The sequence below is a fragment of the Neoarius graeffei genome, chromosome 6 (genome assembly GCF_027579695.1).
Source record: "Neoarius graeffei isolate fNeoGra1 chromosome 6, fNeoGra1.pri, whole genome shotgun sequence".
In the NCBI taxonomy this organism is placed as follows: domain Eukaryota; kingdom Metazoa; phylum Chordata; class Actinopteri; order Siluriformes; family Ariidae; genus Neoarius; species Neoarius graeffei.
In genome coordinates, this window is record NC_083574.1 from 91,193,736 (window position 1) to 91,220,946 (window position 27,211).

At 41.6% G+C, this 27,211-nt stretch overlaps 2 protein-coding genes across 2 annotated transcripts; one reads left to right on the plus strand and one right to left on the minus strand.

Annotated features, from left to right (window-relative positions):
- Positions 1-6,999: 6,999 nt before the first annotated feature.
- Positions 7,000-14,620, minus strand: LOC132888392 (extracellular calcium-sensing receptor-like). The gene is made up of 7 exons (XM_060924444.1): positions 14,579-14,620; positions 11,313-11,470; positions 10,842-11,139; positions 9,600-10,433; positions 9,124-9,345; positions 7,983-8,106; positions 7,000-7,895 (listed from the first exon to the last, which is right to left on the minus strand). Exons 1-7 carry the CDS (start codon positions 14,618-14,620, stop codon positions 7,000-7,002), a joined length of 2,574 nt encoding a protein of 857 aa, XP_060780427.1.
- A 44-nt stretch (positions 14,621-14,664) lies between these two features.
- LOC132888152 (extracellular calcium-sensing receptor-like) lies at positions 14,665-17,927 on the plus strand. The gene is made up of 6 exons (XM_060924176.1): positions 14,665-14,771; positions 14,944-15,232; positions 15,449-16,252; positions 16,368-16,592; positions 16,788-16,911; positions 17,023-17,927. Exons 1-6 carry the CDS (start codon positions 14,665-14,667, stop codon positions 17,925-17,927), a joined length of 2,454 nt encoding a protein of 817 aa, XP_060780159.1.
- Positions 17,928-27,211: the final 9,284 nt, after the last annotated feature.

The window sequence follows — 27,211 nt, forward strand, 5'->3', positions numbered from 1 at the left end:
GTAACCAAGGGCGGCTGGTGCATAAGGGCGATTGGGCGACGCACTGCCAAAACGAAAAAAAAGTTTTTTTTTCCTTTTTTTAAAAATAAACTTTCACCAGCGCTGCTCAAGGCCGTTTTAATCTGTCTCTGGGCATCATTGTCCAATCAGGGTGGTCTTGCTTCTAGAGTACCGCCCCTTTTGGAGCGATTTCAGTCACGCTGAAAATCGCCCAAGAGTTCACTGATAGAGTCCCATGTTAATATATTTTTTTTTCTCCTGACTGACACTTCAATGCAATCTCTATGGGTTCTGGGGCTTGCCCTAACGTGCTTATGTCACTGCGAAGTGCGGCAAAGTTGCGTTCAATCCGCTCAGTTTCTGAGGTGAGATGGATGCGGAAAGCAATCCAGTGCGGTCCTTAAAAGAAGTTCCATTTAGTCAGCGATCAAATCAAGCTAAATTGGCAACAAAACAAGCTGGACCCCCCCTCGACCAAATCTAAACATAAAACAAATTTCAACAAGGGGGGGAAATCATACACTCGAGGTTTTACTTCAACATGGTCCCAGCGCAAATCCTGGCGAGCTGGCTGCGAGGACGCCTCAGCGGTTTTCTGCTACCCCTGCTTACTTTTCCACCTTGGAGGTGGCTCCACAGACAACACTGCTTGGACGGTCACTGGAGTTTCGGACACACATCATTTGTCAGAGAAAATTAAAAAAAAAACAAATGAGTCATCAAAGATTCACATGGGCAGCTGCCTGAAGTTTTCAGCCTTTGGGAGAGTGAACATTGCTACACAACTGGATGAGGGCTGCAGGCTAGCAGCTCACCACCACAACGATGAGGTGAGCAAGAACAGGCACATATTAAACCGGCTCACCCAATGCGTGAAATTTTGTGGAGTGTTCGAGTTAGCTCTATGAGGCAAAGACGAAACTGAGGGTTCCAGTCACCGTGGTGTTTTTCTGGGTTTGGATGACTTCGTGACTCACACACACACACACACACACACACACAGTCACAGAATCCGTTCACGTTTGATGTTTTCAATGTGCATTTTTATATTTGCCACACTTTGCTCTGAAAGTTAGCACTTTGGTAATATCCTTGGTAAATACCAGTAATTGCAAGATCTAAAGATCCACTCATCTATTTATTCAACAGCTATTGTTATGTTAGCCAACTATTTACAATGTTTTGTTCCACTAAGTGCATTTTCCTGTTTGTCCTTAAGTTGCACAGTCTGTAAAATTCTTGCTGGTCATGGAGTTTGAAGTACAAAATCTATTACAGAACATTCTGTAAAACAGTTGACTTGCTACTTCAGTCCTGTGGACATTTATGGTCCGTGTAGACATAACGGGGGAAATTGCCCCCCCTGAAAAAAATTCAGGAGCCGCCACTGCTTGTAACTATAGTTGGAGTTACAAGTACCCTGTACTCCAAAGCTGATAGACTCCTATCTCCTTGGAATTTCTGTTTAGCTGAGGTGAGTGTAATTTCACACACTACCCATCAAAACCCATGGATCCTGTCCATGAAGGACAGGTCAACAGGTCAAGTAAAAAATGGGTCATCAGCCTTTGGCTAGACCCCAAATACCATATACACAGGTGCACTCTCATCTCAGTGAAAGATTGAATTTTACAAGGAAATGGGTCCCCTTGGAAGTACTGGTGGTTTCTGTGCTTCAGTTTTCCTGCAGCAATCAACAAAAACATACAAATTGCACAACTGCTCACTTAAGTTGTGAGTGCCCCAGTATTATGCAAATTGCACATTTCCAGAATTCTAGGTTGTATTGAGTGTTGGACTGTAGCAGCTGATTGAGTGGTTTCAGCAGAGTGCTGGTATGGCCTGGTCGAGGGTCAGGCCATCACATAAAGTGACGGCAATAGATAGTTTTCACTGACGTCACGGCATTCCGGGGAACGCCCCCCAGCCGCCATCTTGGAGGGCAAACAAAACGGACCATCGCCACTACTGGCTACGTTATCTCGGACGAATTTATGAAGTTATATAGTCAGTTTTCTAAAATAAAGATCAATGTCGGCAAAATCAAGCAAACAGAAGTATATAGATACATTAGACGACATCTCACGACAACGGTATGCAGCCAAACTGGCCTTGATTGGGGGAATTGACCCCTATGAAGTGGACAAAGATGCATTTTCAAGTGACTATGCAGGGCTGCCAAAGCCTGAAACTGCCAAAGCCTGCTCCAAAGCCTGAAACTGACTTCATCAAACTTTAAAGGCTGTCTGATATATACAACTTTATATATTCACAGCGCGCCTTTTGGCGGATGCCACCTGAATCGCGCAGATCCGTTTTTTTTTTTTTTTAAGGGGGGGGGGGCGTTGGAGTGTCTGATTATAATTTCAAAGTAAATTCTGTATTAAAATTACTAAATAAGCAAATCCGTTACAGTCCATGAAACAGGAAGTATAAGGATGAGAAAAAAAACAGTTTAAATCGGGAAGCTGTGCACATATGCGCAGTCCTGCACACCGCTCAGGCTGCACAAATGTGCGCAGCTTCCCAATTTAAACTGTTTTTTTCTCATCCTTATACTTCCTGTTTCATGGACTGTAACGGATTTGCTTATTTAGTAATTTTAATACAGAATTTACTTTGAAATTATAATCAGACACTCCAACGCCCCCCCTAAAAAAAAAAAAACCCGGATCTGCGCGATTCAGGCGGCATCCGCCAAAAGGCGCGCTGTTTGCATCCCAAACACAAATCAAATCATACAGAATAGACCTAAAATGTTTTTCAAAAATGACCCTTGCGTGAGTGAAGTGACAAGTGTCAAATAGAAACGTGACAAGCGAGCAATATTAAGTGTACATTACAATGTAAATGTACACTCAGCGGTTCCAGTTAGGCATTCTCCAGAGATTGTTCACATGATGTTTTGGTTTCCAAAAACAAACTTAAACACAATTGATTGTTTATTTAAACAACTTACCACTTATAAAATGATCGGAGCAGACTTTGCTGTGTTTGGAAGGCTGATAATCCTTGCGGTTGATTCTCGCAAGCCATAGATTTCTCCTTTGTATGCTGAGCCCGTACAGTGGGAATTCCATAAAAGCTCCGCTTGACTTCATCATCTGACCTATTACGACAGCCGTGAATACAACAGGTGTGCACCATTGCTAGTTTTAAATAGTAGTAATGTAACTATAAATGTAAATAATATATAAATGAATGTAACTCGTGTGCTACAATGTGTGCTCAGTGACCCGTACGGTAAGCTAGTCCTCCAAGATGGCCGCCACCAGGGAATCCCCAACTCTGTGATGTCATGTGAAAACTATCTATACCTGTACCCTCCCAGTTCCCAAAACTCCACAAACAACAGCATTTACCACCATAGTCATAGGCGGTTTTAAACGGGGGCCAGGGGGGGCAGTGCCCCTGTAAAATTGCTCCTGGCCCCTGTTGTGGCCCCTGTGCTGAGCAGATAATAAGCTTTATTAATTTCGACATGCGCTGGCTCGAAGATCGGAACTGACATGACGGAGTGTTCTACACGGACTCCTTAAAGCGCTACACGCACACTGTTACCTGCAGCAGAAAGATCAGCAGCGCGAATTGGAAACTTCGGACGTGAGAGATAACAGCTGCAGCCCTGCAAGAACTAGGCTACTGCAAAGAAGCGAAGGTAAGGAAAATTATTCAATTTTGTAACATCAGTGTTTGCACATATCCGTGTTTTACTGTTGTTGTTCACTACAATAATAAATCCGTTTTATTGCGCTTTCTTAAAAGTGCGTTGCACAGCAATAAGTAGCCTAACTTAATATTTTTGGGAAATGGGTAAAATAACTGACAGTGTTTAACCTTCTTGTAAAACTCGAATGGCCTTGTGATATGTAGAGGCTACATTCCTCTCCGTTTAGTTTTTAGTATAGGCCGACTGTAGGCTATCATCATGAAAAGGAGCAAGAAGGACATTATGTCCTTTTTTGCCCCTGTTGGCAAAAAGCAACATAGAGAGAGTAAGGAAGATGAAGATTATGAAAGAGGAGAGAGAGCCAGAGGTGGAGAGAGAGCCAGAGGTGGTGGCTGGAGAGGTGGAAAGTGAGGCATCTGAAAGGCAATCTGAGAGTGAGGATGAAGACATTCAGGATCAGATTGAGGGACAGAATGAGGGACAACCCAACGAGTCATTGGGACAACCAGATTCACCATGCATATCAAGTACAGCACCACCAGGTTTGTGATGTTGAACAAATGCGTGTGTGTGAGCAGTGTTGGCCTACAATTCATATAGCCTACCCTGAAAGTGTGAAGTCTGAATAATAATTAATAAATATAAAATAAAAATAATAGATATAATAATAAATTAATAAATTAATAATGATAAATGTTGTTCTCAGTAGCACTCTCATATTTACTGTATTCATCTTTCTCCAGATATCAGCAAGTGCTTGGACGACACTCCAGTGCAGCCACATCTGAAGAAAAGATTCATTGTATGCAAAAATAGAAATCTTATTTTACAAAAAAGAGAAACATGGTTTTAAGATTTATTGAACACAATTTATTTTATCTTTAGGCTATTGAGACAGAATGTTTCTCATTGTATTTATGCTCAATGTATTTTGTTTTGGTTTTAAATAAACTAAACAAAACATTTTGAATGCTTAAATATTGCCATGTTTTGTCCATATGTGCCCCCTTGAAAAAACACTGGCCCCACCTCGGACCCCCTAGTAATTTTGGTCTAGAACCGCCACTGACCATAGTTGTTGTTTATTTACAATAGGTGAGGGGGATAGTATACGTGAGAGGAGGACAGAAAATAATAAACAAAAGCCATCTAACTTAAATTGTTAGTAGCTACCATCCCTATTTACAAACCATAAGGAAAGAGAATGCAGCAACTTTTCTCACTCCTTAACTAACAAAAACAAGAGAAAAATATAATAAAGAAAAAGGACCCCCTCTACTTATTTACAGTTTCAGAGTTTCACCAGTTTATACCCAGCCACTGGGGTTGCACAAGCCAATGCATACTTAATGCCGGTCTGATGCCCAGAAGGATTGGGAGGGTTGCATCAGGAAGGGCAACCACCACACCAGAAGCAAAGTGCCCCCAAATCCCTGTCATAACCTCGATTATATGGACAGCTCCTCCTGCTGGTAGCCAGTCAGCACATCAGCCTGTAATTAAAAGAACACACCCCAAATGCCTACAAGAGGGGAGAGCGACTAGTCATATATCTCATCTCATCTCATTATCTCAAGCTGCTTTATCCTGTTCTACAGGGTCGCAGGCAAGCTGGAGCCTATCCCAGCTGACTACGGGCAAAAGGCGGGGTACACCCTGGACAAGTCGCCAGGTCATCACAGGGCTGACACATAGACACAGACAACCATTCACACTCACATTCACACCTACGGTCAATTTAGAGTCACCAGTTAACCTAACCTGCATGTCTTTGGACTGTGGGGGAAACCAGAGCACCTGGAGGAAACCCACGTGGACAACATGCAAACTTTGCACAGAAAGGCCCTCGCTGGCCACGAGGCTCGAACCCGGACCGTCTTGCTGTGAGGTGACAGCGCTAACCACTACACCACCGTGCCACCTAGTCATATATCTGAGATACAAAATAAAAGCATTATGGCCCCTTGGGTCATAACACCCCCAAACCTAAAGAAACACACTGTGTTTGTTCTTTTATACCCCAGACAGTGTATCTGCTATAGCATTTTCAACTCCCTTTTTGTAGCATCTTTCAAGATTAAAATTTTGAATCATTTGTCTCATCTCATTATCTCTAGCCGCTTTATCCTGTTCTACAGGGTTGCAGGCAAGCTGGAGACTATCCCAGCTGACTACGGGCGAAAGGCAGGGTACACCCTGGACAAGTCGCCAGGTCATCACAGTGAACCATTTGTGTCACAATAAAACAATTTTCACCTTTAAAGTGGTAGGCATGTTGTGTAAATCAAATTGTGCTAGCACCCCAAAAATCCATTTTTAATTCCAGCTTGTAATGCGACAAAATAGGACAAACATGAAGGGGGATGAATACTTTTCCAAGACACTGTACAAAGTAGGTCATTTATTACTGGTGAGCTACAATGAGATAAAGGGAACATTTTAAATTAGCTTACTTTGACAGCTTAGGGTCAAGATTAGGTTTGATAACTGGCATGTGAACTGCTAGTTTAAAGGGTTTAGGTACATAGCCAATACTTTGGGAGTACTGGGAGGACATGCAAAGCATATAATCTCATCTCATTATCTCTAGCTGCTTTATCCTGTTCTACAGGGTCGCAGGCAAGCTGGAGCCTATCCCAGCTGACTACGGGCGAGAGGCGGTGTACACCCTGGACAAGTCACCAAGTCATCACAGGACTGACACATAGACACAGACAACCATTCACACTCACATTCACACCTACAGTCAATTTAGAATCACCAGTTAACCTAACCTGCATATCTCTGGACTGTGGGGGAAACCGGAGCACCTGGAGGAAACCCACATGGACACGGGGAGAACATGCAAACTCCACACAGAAAGGCCCTCGCCAGCCACAGGGCTCAAACCCAGACCTTCTTGCTGTGAGGCAACAGTGCTAACCACTACACCACCGTGTACACCATCGTTATGCCTAAATGGGTAAATCCCTTTAGCCATGCTCCAAAATCTAGTGGAAAGCCTTTCACGAAGAGTGGAATTTATTATAACAGCAAAAGTGTATGTGGAGGGAGACTAATTCTGGAATGCAATGTTTAACAAGCACATAAGTGTTATGGTCATATGTCCCCAAATTTTGGCCATATAGTGCATTTGTTTTTGTTCCTAAAACTGAGTTTGTTTTGACATGTTTATTTTTTATTTTGTGTACAATCACCAGACAAAGCCATTAATGACTGATCATTTATTGCAGCATAAAATGTTTTTACAATTTCAGGCTTAATACATTTTAATTTCTTGATATGAAATAATTGTGTATGTGTGTAATTGTTTGGTGAATGATTCTGCACTATTTTTTCATCATATGCTTTTTGCTGTTTTTTTCAGGTCTCAACAGAACAACATAGCACTTTGGAGCAAATATGCACAGAAGCAGTCCAAAGGCAGAAGCTAAGATGGCAAAGACATGCACAGCAACCATATATTTTCCATGGGTGCTCACATAAACAGGGATAAATGTTATCCACACCGCAAAAAAGATAAGCATACTAAATGTGATAAATTTTGCCTCGTTGAAATTGTCTGGAAGTTTTCTTGCCAAAAAAGCTATTAAAAAGCACATGCATGCAAGTAGGCCAATGTATCCCAATGCACACCAGAATCCTATCTCAGATCCCACTTTACATTCTACAATTATAGTAGGACTCAAAAACTCAGTGGTATAGGCAGCAGAGGGAGGTTTAGTTATCAGCCATATGATACAAATAAATACTTGAACTAAAGCGCATACTATGACACTAAACCTCTGTTGAATAGGACCAAACCATTTTATGACATCACTACCAGGTAGGGTGGCCTTGAAAGCCATAAGAACCACAACAGTCTTTGCCAAGATACAGGCAATGCAGAGTGCAAAGCTGACTCCAAAGGCTGTAAACCTGATCTGGCATAGCCAATCAGTGGGCTTGCCAATGAATGTCAGACTAATCAGAAAGCATGCACACAGAAACATAAGTAAGAGGAAGCTGAGTTCCATGTTGTTGCCTCGAACTACTGGGGTATTTCTGTAGATCATAAACACACAAAGCACTGCTGTAGTCAAACAAGCTCCAAACGATGAAACAGTCAAGAGAACTATTCCCAAGGGCTCCTGAAAGGACAGGTACTCTATGGCCTTTGGTATGCATTTGTCTCTGGCTTGGTTTGGCCATGTTTCCCTTGAACATCTTAAACAATCATTTGAGTCTGTGAGGAAATTGATAAAAAAAAAAAATCTGTATTCCACTGTCATAAACATCAGAGTAAAGATATTAATGTTTCAAAATTTCACACCTGTTTGGTTGCTAATCTCTCCCTCAGCACATGGTATGCAGTCAAAGCAACATATGGGTTGACCCTTTCGCCTGGCTTTCCTGGAGCCTGGCAGACAACTTTTGCTGCACATTGATACTTGTGCCTAATAATTGCATCAGAGGGAGGGGTGACAAAGATTTCACAGTTTGATACACACACACACACACACACACACACACACATATATATATATATATATATATATATATATATATATATATATATATATATATATATATATATATATATATATACACACACACACACATATATATTTAAGTTCTAAAACAAATTGAAAAAAACTTTATGAAAATAACAAAACTATTTCTCTAAATATCCTCCATTTAAGTCTAAACACTTCTGCAAGCGGTGATTCCATCTTTGTAGAATTCTGGGGGATGCCTTTCACACCTTTTGAGATTATAACATCTGTCTTGGAACATTTTTGACTTACTCCACAGTACCACTCAAAAGTTTGGATACACCTTCTAATTCAACGTTATTTATTTATTTATTTATTTAAATTAAATTTAAAGACAATTTATGGCTTAAAGTAATGATGGACTATTGTTTCTCTTAACTTTGTGGAGTGGTTCTTGACATAATATGAATTACTGTAGTTGTTGAATAGGGCTATTTACTGTATCTATATAATTTACTATTTACTGTTTGATGGTCTCAAGCACATTAAGAAGCCAAGAAATTCCACTCATTAACTTTTGACAAGGCACACCTGTTAATTGAAAAGCATTTCAGGTGATTACCTCATGAAGAATCTAAAATATGAAACTTTTTTTTTTTACATTTTTTTGTTTAGCACATATGTTACTTATGTTATGTCATAGTTTTGATGTCTTTAGTATTATTCTACAATGTAGAATATACCCTTCTGCATAAACAGAATAAAAAATAAAGAAAGCTACTGAAAGGATATGTTAAAAATATTTATATGATGTTGTGAGATTAAAATGCCTAAGGTGAAATCAACTGAGCAAATAGTATTATGCCACTGCAAGATACAAAACATAATATGTTCTATTTGAATTACAAAAATGCAGAAAAAATGAATAATTAGTAAACGTATGAAATATGATCTGGTGATGAATGAAATAGCACAAACCTTATTGTCTCTTTGCCACCTAATCAAAGATTCATTTATAACCAGGTCACTATCCTCCTTCAGTGATGCATCATAGAACCCCACTTTCACCAGTTGAAGTAAGCCATCACTTGACACCTGCCAGTTCATTAAATCATAAGATGCAATAGGGTCTCCATTCTCATCAAAGTGTACAAACTCCCCTAATATTGTGAAGTTTGTTCTCTTCATGTAGCTTATCAGCTTTGGGGAAGATTAGGAGGTCAATTTGTGAAAAACAATTGTTTCTAGATCTCAGTACATATTTTCCATCAATATAGTTGCTATTATCAGATTTGCAATAATACATTAACATTACAAGTTATGACATTTTTAAAATTGAATAATGTTAAAATATGTTCACAAATACTTACATACACATTCATTCATACACTCACACACACACACACACACACACACACACACACACACACACACACACACACACACACACACACCTGCCAAGGCAGAAGGGGATTTAGACTCCCACATGTCCCATTTTCAAAAGGGCCCTGTCCTGGAATACAGGTACTCATATCATGTAGGGCATGTGCTATGAGATGCACAGCTTTGTATACATTGTAGGACACTCTAAGCTGTGATACATCTGTAAAGGTAGAGTACACATTGTCCAGACTCTCTTTCCCACTACAAGCTTCCTTGTTCTGGGCCTCTTTTTCATGTACATGAGTGTTTACAGATCCATTGATCCGGCAGTTGAATGTTTCCTCCCAGAACTCAGCTAAAAAATGTGAGGTTTGAGCATTGGAAGCACTCATCTCTCTGAGGTATCCACCAAGGTTTGGGATTTCCCCCTTCCGGATGGCAAACCCAAGAGTTCCCTCTAAGAGATCATGGAACTCATTCCACAATGCCTGTGATGTTGCCCAAGCTTCACTGGCAATCCACTGTAAATGTGTGATGTTTTGTTTTCTACATTCTCTCAGAATAGTTTGCAGTTCTGATTCTCCAGAGAAGTTTAGTATGACTGTTGCTGTGGAGGCTTTAATAGCATTCATCAGTTCCTGCACTGCTTTTGTAGTGAGTGTGACAGGGTAAAAGTGCACATATGCAGGACATACATTGTATCTGGCTGTTTCCTTTAGAAAGAGTTGGATGGCAAAGTTAGCGTAGTCTGACTCCACTCCTATGACCCCCACCCAGGTCCACTGAAAGTAATGGACCAGCTTTGCTAAAGCCTTAATCTGAAATTCATCACTTGGCATTGTCCGCATAAATGTGGGAAACTCTTTCTTGCTGCTCAAACATGCACAAGACGCAAAGTAGCTCACCTGAGGTGATATTAAAACCAGCATATGAGAACACAAAGTCCAAAAGATTACAGTAAAAACAAAATTTAATTTGCTACGATTTCTTACTGTCTCACAATTGGTGATGCATTTATAAACAATGAAGTGCTAATGAAGTGCAAAATAAAAAGAAAATATAAGCAAGGTCCCATTTGTGCTAATAAAAATATTACAGTAATGCAAATCAAAATGAGGACAATATACATTATTTTTTGTTTCCATTTACTTATAATGGAACACAATGTATATGTGTGTAAAGCATGAGCAACTATTTTGATTGGTCAATAAGTAAACAAGTACTGTGTACATTAAAAGCATGTGTTATAATTTAACATTGTGATTTTGCTTTAACTCTTAATCTTTGCTTCAAAATAACAAACTCTGCCTTACCAAAGGTATATTAAATGAACCTAGTGTTCTCAGCACAGCCATGGATATCCCTGATGCAGCATCTCCTACTATGACAGGAGAGGGCTCCCTGATAGCATTTGCACAGCCAGATCCTCTTGTTTTGTCTGGCTGCCCATTGACCAAGAGAAGTGAGTTCTCTATTGACACAGGTATGTCATCACAGCTGTCCCGGATGTGGTATCCCAGAGATAGATTTGGTAACAGGTCCTGTCTCTGATTTATCTCTGCCACAGCAAAGATCATTGTCTGCATCCACCTCAGGGCTCGAGGACTAAAGCTGCAGCATGTTCAGAAACATTTCATACATGAAATATATTCAAGTACATTTGAGAAATTATAATAAAAATTTACAATGATAAATATTGCAGTAAAAACGAAAGAAAGTAGATAAATATAATTTAGCAGTGACTATATCCCTTTACATCTTCCAAAGTATCAGTCACATACTACATGTAATCAGTTGGTTCAGGTTTGCTTTGGAAAGACTGCACTGCCGAAACAGGGCTGTAGTGCAGGGGAAACAGGCCTCCCAAAATCACGTCTCCACCCTTGTAGAAACTATGAGTCCCTTCATCTCCTTGGTAGACGCACTCATCCTTGTCTGTGGACTGACAACACATAAATGTATTTAAAATAAACCAGAATGTGAGCAAATTACCAAGGCATGCCATAATTGGCACAGAACAGAAAGATGACACATATGGGCTTAAATAGGTACCATAGTGAGCAGGGGACAGTCTTGTCATGTCCCAGAGAAACATATGAACCAATGATATTTGCTGTTCCTACTCTGCTTCTTTATACAGAGAGACAGCTCAACTGCTTTTCAGATGGTTATGTCTATGTAATCAAATAAAATATTGCCTTCAAAAATAATGCAATGCATTTAAAAATATTACCTAAATAGCAGTAAAATGCACTAAATAAACAAAGACAACTCTGGGTGTTCAAACTGCATGAGTAAAATGCTTTGTATTTTTATGAGAATATTGACATAAGTTTTTCTAAGCATCTTGGAGAAAAAGTTCCTCTGGAGATGTTGACTATCACACATTTATATTTTTGGAGGTAAAATGTAACAGTCGATTATGTCCTATTTAACTTTCTTTCAACATTTTATATTTGCATTTATAAGCATCTCATCTCATCTCATTATCTGTAGCCGCTTTATCCTGTTCTACAGGGTCGCAGGCAAGCTGGAGCCTATCCCAGCTGACTACAGGCGAAAGGCGGGGTACACCCTGGACAAGTCGCCAGGTCATCACAGGGCTGACACATAGACACAGACAACCATTCACACTCACACCTACGGTCAATTTAGAGTCACCAGTTAACCTAACCTGCATGTCTTTGGACTGTGGGGGAAACCGGAGCACCCGGAGGAAACCCATGCGGACACGGGGAGAACATGCAAACTCCACACAGAAAGGCCCTCGCCGGCCACGGGGCTCGAACCCGGACCTTCTTGCTGTGAGGCGACAGCACTAACCACTACACCACCGTGCCCCCCCCTCACACACACAGAGAGAGAAAGAGTATATTGTATGTGTGAAGTTTATTCACAGATCTTTCAGATAGTAGTGGTAATCTAAATCACTGGTGTGAAGTGTTATCTGGTGTTATATATCTCATCCCCTCATTATCTCTACCCGCTTTATCCTGTTCTACAGGGTCGCAGGCAAGCTGGAGCCTATCCCAGCTGACTACGGGCAAAAGGCGGGGTACACCCTGGACAAGTCGCCAGGTCATCACAGGGCTGACACATAGACACAGACAACCATTCACACTCACATTCACACCTACGGTCAATTTAGGCTACGTTTACATTACGTCGAATCAGCGGATCATCAGATTAACGTTCTTAAAACGATTCGCGTTTACACTAAACCGTTAGCCGTGCACACAGCAACACCAATACGCGGATACGCTCGGCTCCGCAGGCATCCTGCGCTCCAAATCACTCCGCCCTGAACAGCGAGTGCCCTCTGGAGGGTGTGCACTCCGGCCCTGCGCAGCTCACAGAGCGCGCAAGTGAAGTGAACAAGCCACGATTCGGGACTGAGCCGCTGTGTGTGAGATCCCAGCGCATATCACTTATTACTTGCAAGTGGAAGGATGGCAAGCCTAAAGACAATCATAACTACACAATGGGCAGTATTTGCATCAGTATTTGCAGTATTTTCATACTTTTATACTCTTTAATGAAAGGTGATACAAGGCGGAAGTCTGCGCCGTTTTTCAGCAGTCGCGTCACATGACCAACGCCAGCGAATCAGGAAGGTGGATGTCACAGTGACGTTGTCCAATGAGACGCCAGCTAGAGCTCAGCACAGCGTATTCGCGTATTCTCAATGTTTACACAGCACCGGAGCTGATACGATCTAGATTGAATACGTGGACGCTGGCGGATTCCCGTTTCCCCGCTTTTTCAGGGGGGTTAATGTAAACGGACAGTGCATCCGCGAAGAAAACGAGACAGATACGGTCTAGTGTAAACGTAGCCTTAGAGTCACCAGTTAACCTAATCTGCATGTCTTTGGACTGTGGGGGAAACCGGAGCACCTGGAGGAAACCCACGCGGACACGGGGAGAACATGCAAACTCCGCACAGAAAGGCCCTCGCCGGCCACGGGGCTCGAACCCGGACCTTCTTGCTGTGAGGCGACAGCGCTAACCACTACACCACCGTGCCCCCCCCCCCCCCCCCACACACACACACACACACAGAGAAAGAGTATATTGTATGTGTGAAGTTTATTCACAGATCTTTCAGATAGTAGTGGTAATCTAAATCACTGGTGTGAAGTGTTATCTGGTGTTATATATCTTTCCCTTTTAATTTATCCATGGTCATAATCAAGGCATGCAGGCATACTTATTGGGAGGGAGCACACAGCAAGTCCCCAGTGTTGAAATAACACCCAGAGTGTTGATTTAACATTTCCAGGCTTCATTTCTACTCAATTGGTCATATAATTGTCATCAGATGGTTCAGTACACAGATATGAATGTCATCATGCACATGAATATCATGGCAATATTGGATTTTCAGTGATTTTTTTTTAACTTTTTTCCCCCTGTGGCAGAAAGATGTACAGTATACATCTTTCGTAGAAAAAAAGAAAACAACTTGGTGCACAAGTTTTAATTTATTTTGGGTTTTCTAAAATTAACACAGGGTCAAAATTGTACATACAGCATCAAAAATGTACATGCATCATTTAAATTATTAATTCAGTTTTGCTGAAATTTCCAAAACTGACATTTATATAATTGTATGTAAACCTCTGACTGCAACTATATATAAACACTGTGCATTTCAATTCAACACTGGAGATTTTACTACATATATTTAAACTGATTAGCCTATGCTACTAGAAAAAAAAATCATAATAAAATGTAATACACATAAAGTAATGATAAATATGGTTAAGAAATTCAAATGAAATACGCAAATTCATGACTTAAGTCATATGTCAGTCATTATGGCCTTAAATTGCTTTACAACATTTGGCAAGATACTTGCCATTTTAGAGCTATCTTATTTGAACAGGTGTAAGTTGGAGATAATAATCAGAGATCACCTGACTCATGTTATCCAGGGTGATGTCAAATCATACTGAGATGCATGGGGTCAAACTTCCTATATAAAGCCATGGCAGTCAGTATCATCTTAATCAGTGTGCAAGTTGGCAGCACAATGATCTATATTTTACTTCCTGCATTTTTCCTCCCTTGTTCAGCTGTATCTGATCCATCATTAAAGTGTTCATTACAAGGAAACTTTGATCAACCTGCATTCATGTCTGATGGAGATATCATAATAGGAGGAATATTCCCTATGCACTATAGAGTGGAACTACCAACAACAAACTACAGAAGCAAACCTTCAGCAGCAGAGTGTCAGGGGTAAGAATATTAAACATTCATTTGATGCAGTCTTTTTTTTAAATAAACATGTATCTTCAATCACTTCTTGTACTCATTATTACAAAAAAATGATCAGTCTTGAGTATGTAATTTAATATTTGTAAATATTTCATGCTGTCACTGAAATTTAATGTATCTATATATGCTGTAGGTTTGATTCCAGAGCATTGCGCTGGGCTTTAACAATGAGGCTTGCAGTAGATGAGATCAACAACAGTACAGTTCTTCTGCCGAACCACACCCTGGGCTACAGGATATTTGATTCCTGTGCTACTCCAGTTACAGCTCAGAGGGCAGTTCTTGCTGTACTGAATGACAAGAATGTTGGTCAAGGTTCATTGTGTACTCGTGGTGGTCCTTTACTTGCCATCGTTGGAGAATCTGGTTCCTCACAATCAATTGTTGTATCTAGAACACTGCAACCTTTCAGAATACCTATGGTAAAGGGTGATATATTTGTATATATTTGTTTGTACACTACTAATTCAGCATGTTCTTCTAATGTGCAAGATGGTTATCAATACAATTTGGTCATCTAACAACACAATGTTATCAAAGCTCACATGTCAAGATTTTGGTTTTTTGCTTGTATTATTATTATTATTATTATTATTATTATTATAATACATTTATTTATTTATTTATTTATTTTACAGATAAGCTACTTCTCAACCTGTTCCTGTCTAAGTGATCGTAAACAATTCCCAACTTTCTTTAGAGTAGTCCCAAGTGATGACTACCAAGTGAAAGCCATTGCTCAACTATTGAAAAATTTTCACTGGACATGGATTGGAGTTGTTACTGAAGACCATGATTATGGCAGGTTTGCTTTACAAGGCCTGAAGCAAGAAATAGAAAACACTGATATATGTCTGGCATATCATGAAATGATCCCTAAAGATTTCAAGCAGGAGCGGGTCCATGAGATTCTAAATGTGATGAAACATTCCACAGCAAAAGTTGTTGTGGTGTTTTCAGGAGAAGGGGAGTTTTACCCTTTCTTAAAAGAATTTTCAACTCAAAATATCACAGGAATCCAGTGGGTCGCCAGTGAGGCCTGGGTCACAGCCTCAATATTAGCAGAAACATATCCATTTTTAACTGGAACAATTGGATTTGCTGTTCGCCAAGGGTATGTGCCAGGGCTGAAAGAATACCTGATGACAGTGAACCCACAGATGTACCCATCTAATCCCCTGGTGCAGGAGCTGTGGGAGGCCCTGTACAGCTGCACTTCCTCTGTCACTAGCACACAACTGCCCCACTGCACAGGGCAGGAAACAATCAACAAACAGCACTCTGCATACATGAACACCTCCAACCCTCGTGTCACTTATAATGTGTATAAAGCAGTATATTCTATTGCTCACTCCCTACATAATCTCTTTCACTGTGTGCCTGGAAATGGACCTTTTGCTAATTCTGCATGTGCAGATGTCAATGATATTTATCCATGGCAGGTAAAGTATTTGGCAAAACTAATACTTCGGTGATGATACAAGTGTGCATAAATCCAAGCTTGTCATAAACATGGTTGTCAACATTTATTTAAAGTCCTCTCTTTCAAAATCAAAGCTTCAACATTACCTTCAGGAAGTATCTTTCCCAATCTCTGGTGAACATGTAAACTTTGACATGAGAGGAGATTCGATTCCATCTTATGATCTGATCAACTGGCAGAGACTCCCAAATGGAGACATCGATTTTATCAAAGTGGGACTTTATGATGGGGCAATGGATGCTGGGAAAGAACTGGTTATCCAGGATCAAAAAGTAAAGTGGCCTGATAATCAGAGCAAGGCAAGGTGCTCACACAATGCACACTATATGTTAAAATACAAATATAAACTCAATTTAGTTGAAACATCTGACCATTTCAATAATAATAATTGACTGTGATATGATTGTTGATTGGCTCACTTATATCACATTCAAGTCCCTATTATTTGTTATTGAGACCATTTAAAGAAAATATTTTATTTTGGGTAAATTTAGGTGCCAGTATCCATTTGCAGTAACAGCTGTGCTCCGGGATTCAGGAAAGCTGTTCGTCATGAGGAGCCTTTGTGCTGCTTTGACTGTGTACCATGTGACAGTGGCAAGATTAGTAATCAGACAGGTATTGTTTGCACATGTAAATACGATGTGTATTGATCACACAATCGTCAGAAAATTCTAATGTATCATGTGCTATATTGATTGATATTCTGCTCTGCATTTGGCTTTGAAGATTCAATAGACTGCATGGCATGTCCTGAAGACTACTGGTCCAATGCAAAAAGAACAGCATGTATCCCCAAAGTCACTGAGTTCCTGTCCCACAGGGATACAATGGGAATTGTGTTGATGGTGATAGCAATAGTGGGGTCTTGTCTGACAATATCTGTGCTAGCAATATTCTTGCATCATCGAGGAACACCCATAGTGCGCATTAACAATTCAGAATTGAGCTTCTTCATCCTGTTTTCCTTGACCTTGTGCTTCCTGTGTGCTTTAATTTTTATTGGGGAACCCACATCCTGGTCATGCATGTTGCGCCACACTGCTTTCAGCATCACCTTCTCGCTCTGCATCTCCTGCATCTTGGGAAAAACCTTAGTGGTTCTTGCTGTTTTCACAGCCACCCAACCTGGAAATAATGTGATGAAATGGCTTGGGCCTACACAGCAGAGGATTATTATCTTTAGCTGCACCCTGGTCCAGGTGATCATCTGTGCTGCATGGCTCATATCGTCCCCTCCATTCCCTTATAAAAACACACAGTATCAGCACTCTAAGATCATTTTAGACTGCAGGGTGGGATCTGAGCTGGCCTTCTGGTGTGTACTAGGCTATATTGGCATCTTGGCCTGTTTGTGTTTTATTTTGGCCTTTCTGGCTCGTAAACTGCCTGGAAATTTTAATGAAGCTAAATATATTACTTTTAGCATGTTAATATTTTGTGCAGTGTGGCTTGCATTTATACCTGCCTATGTAAGCTCGCCTGGTAAATTCACTACTGCTGTTGAAATATTTGCTATCTTAGCTTCTAGCTTTGGCCTCCTTTTGTGCTTATTTGCTCCAAAGTGTTACATCATTTTAGTCAAACCTGAAAAGAATACCAAACAGCATCTAATGGGAAAGGCAACAAAATAATTTTTCTTTGTTTCATATTGTATGTAGGGTGGCACTTTTATTTGTAGTAAACTACTTGTTGTTTGTCTGGTAGTTGTACAGTTGTATATTATTATCCTTATAAATATATGTTTATAATTACATGTCTACAATAAACATTAAAATACTTCTGAGGAGATGAAATTCAAAGTTAATGGAAATATTATAATGGAAATACATTTTATTTTTATGAATGGAAGTATTTTTGACAAAACTGTATGCTTGCAAAACTATTTTAAGTTAAACTAGATATTGCAAAACATTCACTTGTGAATGTGTGCAACTGCATCATATTTAGCAACTTAACAGATGTAAAGAAACTTACAGTTGTGGTCAGAAATTTACATACAGTGACATGAACGTCATCTTGGATATGAATGTCATGGCAATATTTGGGCTTTCAGTAATTTCTTTGAACCATTCTTTTTCTGTGGCAGAATGCACAGCATACATCTTTAATTAAAAAAACACTAGAATTTGGTGCACAAGTTTTAATTTTCTTTGGGTTTTCTGAAATCAACACAGGGTCAAAAATGTACATACAGCACATCTAATATTTGGGTAAAATGTCTCTTCGCAAGATTCACCTTGACCAAACATTTTTGTTTACCATGAACAAGCTTCTGGCAAAATTCTGGTTGGATATTTAACAACTCCTCATGGTAGAATTGGTAGAGTTCAATTATTTTTTTATTTTTTTTTCTTGGCATGGACTCGACTTATATGCACGGTCCATATATTTTCAATAGGGTTGAAGTCAGGACTTATTTTAAGCTTAATGTTAGCCTGCTTTATCCTCCACAACCAGCTCTGATGCGTGTTTGGGTTCATTGTCCTGTTATAACTCCCAAGTCCCAAGTTGTGTTCAAGTTTCTGATGGTTTATGCTGAAGAATTCTGAGGTAGTCCTCTTTCTTCATTATTCCATCCACTTTGTGCAATGAATCAGTTTCACTGGCAGCAAAACAGCCCCAGAGCATGATCATTCTACCACCACCACCAGCTGGTACATCTCTGTACATGGTGGGCATTGTGACCACACAACTCAATTTTTGTCTCATCTGACCATAGAGCTATCCTCCAGAAGGCATTTTCTTTGTCCATGTGGTCAGCTTCAAACTTTAAGCTTGAAGGTGTCAATTTTGGAGCAGGGGGTTATTTCTTGGATTAACAGCCTCTTAGTCCATGGTGATCTGAACTGTAGACAGTGATCCATCAGCTTCCAGTTCATGGCAGGGCTGTGCCATGGTGGTTCCCAGGTTGTTCATGACCATCCAAACCAATGTCCTTTCAGCTGAGGGTGACAGTTTGGGTTTTCTAGAAGCAAAGTGGCTTGGCAAAGTGACTACACTTCACAATAACTTGGATACAATTGTTTGAACTGATCTTGGAATTTGCACTTGTTTAGAAATGGTTCCAAGAAACATTCCAGAGTTGTGTATATCTGTGATCCTCTTTCTCAGATCTGCACTGAGCTCCAGTGTTGTTTTCGTTAACGATGCCGATGATGAAATGGTTTCATTAACGCACCCTTTTTTCATGACTAAAACGAGACAGTGACAAGCTAAACATAACTCTTTGATCACAAAAATATGACGAGACGTATCTGTTGTTTTCGTTGATGAGACGAAAATGTTAGTGGGTTGGCTATAGGACTATCAAAATGCATGGCATTTCCTCCAACGGCGCGTGCAATCTGTCTGCCAAATGCTGAAAATATCAGCAATGCACCTGCATCCTGTCCTTGTTTGGTCATGCCCACCACCAGGCATGTCCGGGCACAGTGCACACCGGGGCAGCCACACACAGTTCATGGACCATGGTGGCGGCAACGCCAGCACAAGGGCTTGGTGGGCGGAAAAGACGTGATGATTTATGGACATACTTTACACATAATCCAGCAGAAAATAAAACAGAATGCCTTGTAGTGGGAGACAGAGGTACACGCTGTGGCTATAAACTACGTGGCAAGAATACGACCAACCTCAAGAGGAATCTAAAGGCTCACCATGCTGCTATTTCTGTGACGGTAAGTTAACATTACAAGAAGTCCTGTTAACAAATCATGTATACGTTTGCTAGCTTTGGTTAATGTCACTCAGCAATCGGGCTGTGATGAATTTCCGATGAAGTTTTCCAAAACACCGTGACCTGGCGAAAATGAATGGGACCGCTAGCTTCATGCTAAAGTTGGCTTGGTTAAGCTAACTTAAATTCAATTAACATGTCATGAGTAAAACTTGTCCTGCAGGGATTTTTGGTGGGACAGCAACTGAATGCTTTGTCAAATATTGACCCATATTTGAGTTACTGTGAAACATACGGGGGTAAATGTAGCTTTTCAGACCTGTTGCTGTGCCTTAATATGTCTAAATGAGCAGCAGCATACCTGGCTACTCTAACGTTAGCAGTATATTTAGCCATCATATTTACATTAACGGACAGCGTGGTCATCTTCTAGTTGTGTGTTCATCATGACATGTTTGTGCTTTATCAGTGCATTGCGACATGTTAAATGGAAGCAGAAACACAAGTCTGTGAACAATGGAGTATGCACACTAGACAGCGTTTATGTAGAGAGCATACACACTAGACAGCGTTTATGTAGAGAGTATACACACTAGACAGCGTTTATGTAGAGCATGCACACTAGACAGCATTTATGTAGAGAGCATGCACACTAATTTAAAGATGGTGGCGCATGTGGTTGCAGCAGCTCACAGCTCTCCTTTTCAGTGCTCTTTTTTTTGTTTGTTTTTATATTTCTTTCTTGCTTGTTTGTGCACCATCGGTTCTGCGAACATCCAATACACCCGCCAGACACTTTTGGCCATCAGTGACCAGAGGTGGAAAAACCCGGGTGCAGAAAGTAAAAACCCTGCCACATTTTTGCTCTAGCCAATTCAGTGAACCAGCTGATCCTAATTACCACATCCCCTAAGCCAGGTTGATGAGCTAATTGGTGAAATCACCTGTGTTGAGAGCACAGGCAGAAGGAAAACCTAAGCAGGACTTTTACTTTGTCAATCCAGTTTTTCCACCTCTGTCAGTGACCAACACCAGATATCTGTTTCGAGTGACTTTCACTACATGCATAACATCCCAGATGACATAGCAAGACCGCCGGGCTCTCCGTGGATTGTTGTCGGGTCTAGGAGGTGGCGCAGACAGAGGAGGGAGAGGAAGCAGAAGTGGGGCTGCAGGTCCGGTGCTATGCTAAGGCTAAGAAAACAACTACACAAGCCACCTCTACCAAGCCTGTATCTCTCCAATGCCAGATCCCTGGTGCATAAAACGGATGATCTAGAATTACAACTCACTGGAAATTGCTATGTTCGGGACTGCTGTGTTTTAATTATCACTGAAACCTGGCTTCATCCGGAAATACCCGATGCTAGCTTGCAGCTAGCAGGTCGCACTCTGCTCCACTGGGACAGGACTGAAGACTCCGGTAAGAGCAGAGGAGGGGGGGCTCTGTATTTATGTGCATGACAATTGGTGCAACAACGGAACAATTATAGACAAACACTGTTCCCCAGACCTCGAGTACATGTCTGTAAGATGCCGGCCTTTTTTTCTACTGAGAGAGCTACCTGTGGTGATTGTCACAGCTGTGTATATTCCACCCGACGCCAGTGTTAACACAGCGCTCTCTCTCCTGCTGAACACCGTAAACAAACAGCAGCGGGCCCACCCTGATGGTGTTCTCATAATCGCAGGAGACTTTAATAAGGCCAACTTGAAGACTGTACTGCCGAAGTTTTACCAACATGTTAAGTGTTCTGCTAGAGGGGAGAACACTTTGGATCATGTTTACTCCAACATCAACCACGCATACAGAGCCATACCCTTCCCCCACCTTGGCCAGTCAGACCATCTTTCCCTCCTGCTCTCCCTAGCCTACACCCCTCTCAGACACAGAGCCAGGCCCACCACAAGGACTATCACAACCTGGCCTGACAATGCACTCTCCAAACTACAGGACTGCTTTAAATGGACAGATTGGGACTTTTTTGAACACCAGGAATTGGAAACATTCACAGGAACGGTACTGGACTATATCAAGTTCTAGTTAGTTTTTTTTTTTTTTCTTTTTTATCAGACATCTAATTTTTGGGTTTGTTTACCTGACATGTTTCGACGTACAACTTCCGTCTTCCTCAGAGTGTCACCGGATGTTAATTGGTGACGCATCTTTTATCAGCTGCTGTTTCTGAAGGCGTGGCCTTCCTGTCTGGTTTGACAGTATAAGGCGTGACCGACCTGTCAAACCAGACAGGAAGGCCACGCCTTCAGAAACAGCAGCTGATAAAAGATGCGTCACCAATTAACATCCGGTGACACTCTGAGGAAGACGGAAGTTGTACGTCGAAACATGTCAGGTAAACAAACCCAAAAATTAGATGTCTGATAAAAAAGAAAAAAAAACCTAACTATATTTAATATAAGACATAATGAACGTAATCGAAAGATTAAGAATTAGTTACGGAGACGAAAGCATCAAGGAGTTTCGCCGCCTAGAGAGATTGACACGGAAACGGGCACGCTACAGGAATCACCTGAGATTCAATCTGCGCTGCCGGGATGAGGAAGTCGTACCGGCCAGCCTGAACATCAAGAACCCGATTCCAACCAGAAACGCGGAAAAGATGATCAGGAAAGTGCGGATGACTCTGGTAAAAGAACGGATACGGTGCACAACGGATAAATTAAATAATATCAACAGCGAACTACACAGAGAGACGGAAACTTTCAAACGCCGGTTTCCCCAGAACAAGGAAATGGAAATAGCAATACACGGACACTTGGCAGACATACACGAACAGGAATTCACAGAGACAAAAACCCGACAAATACGAAAACTGGACAAACTCATCGCACAGAAAAAGAAGGCAGAACCGGAGCACGCACACATCAACGACAAATGGATTCATAACATATCAAGGTACAAACTCTCACAAGCAGAACGCAGTATACTAGCAAAAGGACTCAACTACGCTGTCACACCGAACCATATACCACACGACGAATTCATTCTGGCAACTGAATTAGCATGTGAGAAAATACAGGATCAGGGACAAAAAGCAGCACTAAGAAACGCAATAGCTGGTATATTGAAAACGGCCAAACCACCACCCAGTAACATCACAAAACAGGAAGCCAAAGCCATGAGAACATTAGCTAAAAATAAAGATATCACAATCCTCCCAGCAGATAAAGGCAGAACAACAGTTATTATGGACACTGATGAATATGAACGAAAAATGAATGAATTACTCAGCGACAACGCATTTGAAATATTAAAAAAAGACCCAACAGAAGACAAGAAAAAGAAACTTAAAGCACTAATAAAACCACTACTCGATGAAAATAAAATAGATAAGCAGGATTACAATCATTTAGTACCCACAGCCAATGTCATCCCCAGGATTTACGGTACACCAAAAATACACAAACCAGGAACACCATTACGCCCCATAGTAGATAGCATTGGTTCGGTCACATACAACTTATCAAAAGCACTCACCGAAATAATTAAACCATTACTAGGACTCACAGACCAACACTGCAAAAACTCAAAACATCTGGCAGAAGAACTAAAAAACATCAAAATGCAGCAAGATGAAGTTTTCATTTCACATGATGTCATATCTCTTTTCACCAGAACACCCACGGAAGCCACCATACAGATAGTACAAGACAAATTAAAAACAGACAGGACGCTCAAGAAACGCACAAACCTCACCGTACAAGACATCACTCAGCTCCTTCAATTCATCGCCACATCCACATACTTTCAGTTCAGGAATACAATCTACAGACAGAAGGAAGGTTTTGCCATGGGAGACCCACTATCAGCCATCATGTGCGGCTTTTTCATGGAGGATCTGGAGCAGAAAGCACTCACTACAATACCAGCGGAATACAGACCAACACTCTGGAAACGGTATGTGGACGACATATTGGAAAAAGTAAAGAGGGGACACACTCAACAACTCACCGACCATCTTAACACCATAGACAATACCGGCAATATAAAATTCACACATGAAGAAAAAACGGAGCAGTCAATAGCATTTTTGGATTTAAAAATACAACACACAGAAGATGGGGACATCAAAATAAAAGTACACAGAAAACCCACACACACCGACCAATATTTAAACTGGACTTCCGAACACCCCATAATGCACAAAATATCCGTAGTTAGAACATTACATGAACGCACAGCAATAATTACAGATCCACAGGACAAAGAACAGGAGGAACAACATATACAACACGCACTGAAGGCATGTCAATATCCACAATGGGCAATATCCAAAGGGGTGGAACAGGTTAAAAACAACAAAACACAGAAGAAAGAGAAAAAACAAACTAACAAACAAGAACACAGGGGAGTAGTTACATTACCATACATCAGGGGAATAACTGAACGCATTCAAAGAGTAATGAGGAAACACAATGTTAACACACCTGTCAAACCACACACAACACTCCGTCAGATCCTGGTTCATCCCAAAGACAGAATACATCCGGACAACAGATGCAACACCATATATGAGATTCCATGTAAATTATGCAATAAAACTTATATTGGGGAGACAGGAAGGAGTTTCAACACAAGAAAACATGAACATAAGAAAGAGTGCGAAAAGGAGACAGCTACAAGACAAACCCGAACAATAAAAGAAAAGGCACAACAGGAAAATTATAAGTCAGCTATAACAGATCACTGTAAAAGGGAAAATCACATTATGGACTGGGGGAATGCCAGAGTCATCCGCACAGAAGATAACAAACATCAGCGCTGGATCAGGGAGGCCATGGAGATCCGTAAGCGAAGCCCGAGGACCATCAACCGGGATGAGGGAGCATACATGCTCTCCCATACCTGGAGTGACATCTTGCAGGGGACGAACAGACAGTATAAGGCGTGACCGACCTGTCAAACCAGACAGGAAGGCCACGCCTTCAGAAACAGCAGCTGATAAAAGATGCGTCACCAATTAACATCCGGTGACACTCTGAGGAAGACGGAAGTTGTACGTCGAAACATGTCAGGTAAACAAACCCAAAAATTAGATGTCTGATAAAAAAGAAAAAAAAAAACTAACTATATTTAATATAAGACATAATGAACGTAATCGAAAGATATATCAAGTTCTGTATTCAAAATGTGACGGTGGATAAAAACATCCGGGTTTTCCCAAACCAGAAACCCTGGATGACCAGCCAGGTCCGCTCACTCCTCAGGGCTCGCGACACTGCCTTCAGGTCAGGTGACAGAGCTCTGTACAGAGCCACTCGAGCTGATCTGAAAAGAGAAATTAAAAAAGCCAAGGCAGAACATAGGCTGCGTATAGAGTCCCACCTGTCCAGCAACAACACACGGGAGGTGTGGCGGGGCATACAAGACATCACGAACTTCAGAGACTGTGATGCGTCAACAGGATACTGGAGTGTGCCGCTGGCAGAGGAGCTAAATTGCTTCTTTGCTCGCTTTGAAACATCTCAGCAGCACTCATCTGCTCCAGCCCTGCCCCCACCACCACACAGTTCCTACACCACTCCATTCACTGTACAGGAGCATGATATCAGATGGGTGCTCCTGGCAGTAAACCCCAAGAAAGCTGCAGGCCCAGATGGGGTACCTGGTAAGGTGCTCAGAGCGTGCGCCCACCAGCTCGCCCCTACCTTCACCAGGATCTTTAACCTCTCCCTGGCTCAGGCAGTCATCCCACCCTGCCTAAAATCAGCTACAATAATCCCGGTGCCAAAGAAGTCTCCTGTCACCAGCCTGAATGATTACCATCCTGTGGCCCACACTCCGGTAATCATGAAGTGCTTCGAGAGACTAGTTCTTCAGCACATCAAGGACCTCCTCCCCCCAGACTTTGACCCCTACCAGTTTGCATATCACGGGAACAGATCCACAGAGGACGCCATCGCCGTAACTCTACACTCTGTGCTGAACCACCTGGAGCAGCAGCAGAGCTATGTCCGCATACTCTTTGTGGATTACAGTTCAGCTTTCAACACAATAATCCCAGACATCCTCATCAGTAAACTGGACACTCTCAGCCTCCCCCCTCTCACATGTGCCTGGATAAAGGACTTTCTTACAAACCGGCCCCAGACTGTGAGACTTGGACCCCACTTCTCCTCCACCCGCACATTGAGCACTGGCTCTCCACAGGGCTGTGTGCTGAGCCCTCTCCTGTACTGCCTCTACACCCATGACTGTAGTTTGACCCACAACAACAACCTCATCGTCAAGTTTGCTGACGACACCACAGTGGTCGGTCTCATCTCAAAGGGAGATGAGGCAGCCTACAGAGAGGAGGTCCTGAAGTTGGCAGCCTGGTGTTCAGAGAATAACCTCACTCTGAACACCAAGAAAACCAAAGAGCTCATTGTTGACTTCAGGAAGCACAGCACCGACCTAGCCCCCCTTTACATCAACAACAAGTACGTGGAGAGGGTCCACACCTTCCGGTTTCTCGGCGTCCTCATCTCCGCCGACATCTCCTGGTCAGAGAACATTACAGCAGTCATTAAGAAGGCTCAGCAGTGGCTACACTTCCTGAGAGTCCTCAGGAAGCACAACCTAGACTCCAACCTGCTGCTGACCTTCTACCGCTCATCCATCGAGAGCCTGCTGATGTACTGTATCACAGTATGGTACGGCAGCTGCACTGCTGTAGACAGGGAGAGGCTCCAGAGAGTAGTAAAGGCAGCACAGAAGATCATTGGCTGCCCTCTCCCCTCCCTGATGGACATTTACACCTCCCGCTGCCTTAGCAGAGCTAAGAACATTATCAAGGACAGCTTCCACCCTGGCTTTGATCTGTTTGACCTGTTGCCCTCAGGGAGGCGCTACAGGTGTATCAGGACAAAAACAAATAGATTCAAAAACAACTTCTTTCCAAAAGTCATAACTGCCCTGAACTCAGATATGCTCTGACTTTATAGTCTAACCCCCCTGTGCAATACTTCATAATGTGCAATATTTTATTTTACAATGTGACTCTCTTCGTGCAATAATTTATAATGTGCAATACCTCACTCCATAATGTGAAACTCAACACATACACCTCAGGACTGTGCACCCTACACACAACACATACACCTCAGGACTGTGCACCTTATACACAACACATACACCTCAGGACTGTGCACCTTACCTTGCAATACTTCATAATGTGTAATATTTTATTTTATAATGTGACTCTCGGGCGGCACGGTGGTGTAGTGGTTAGCACT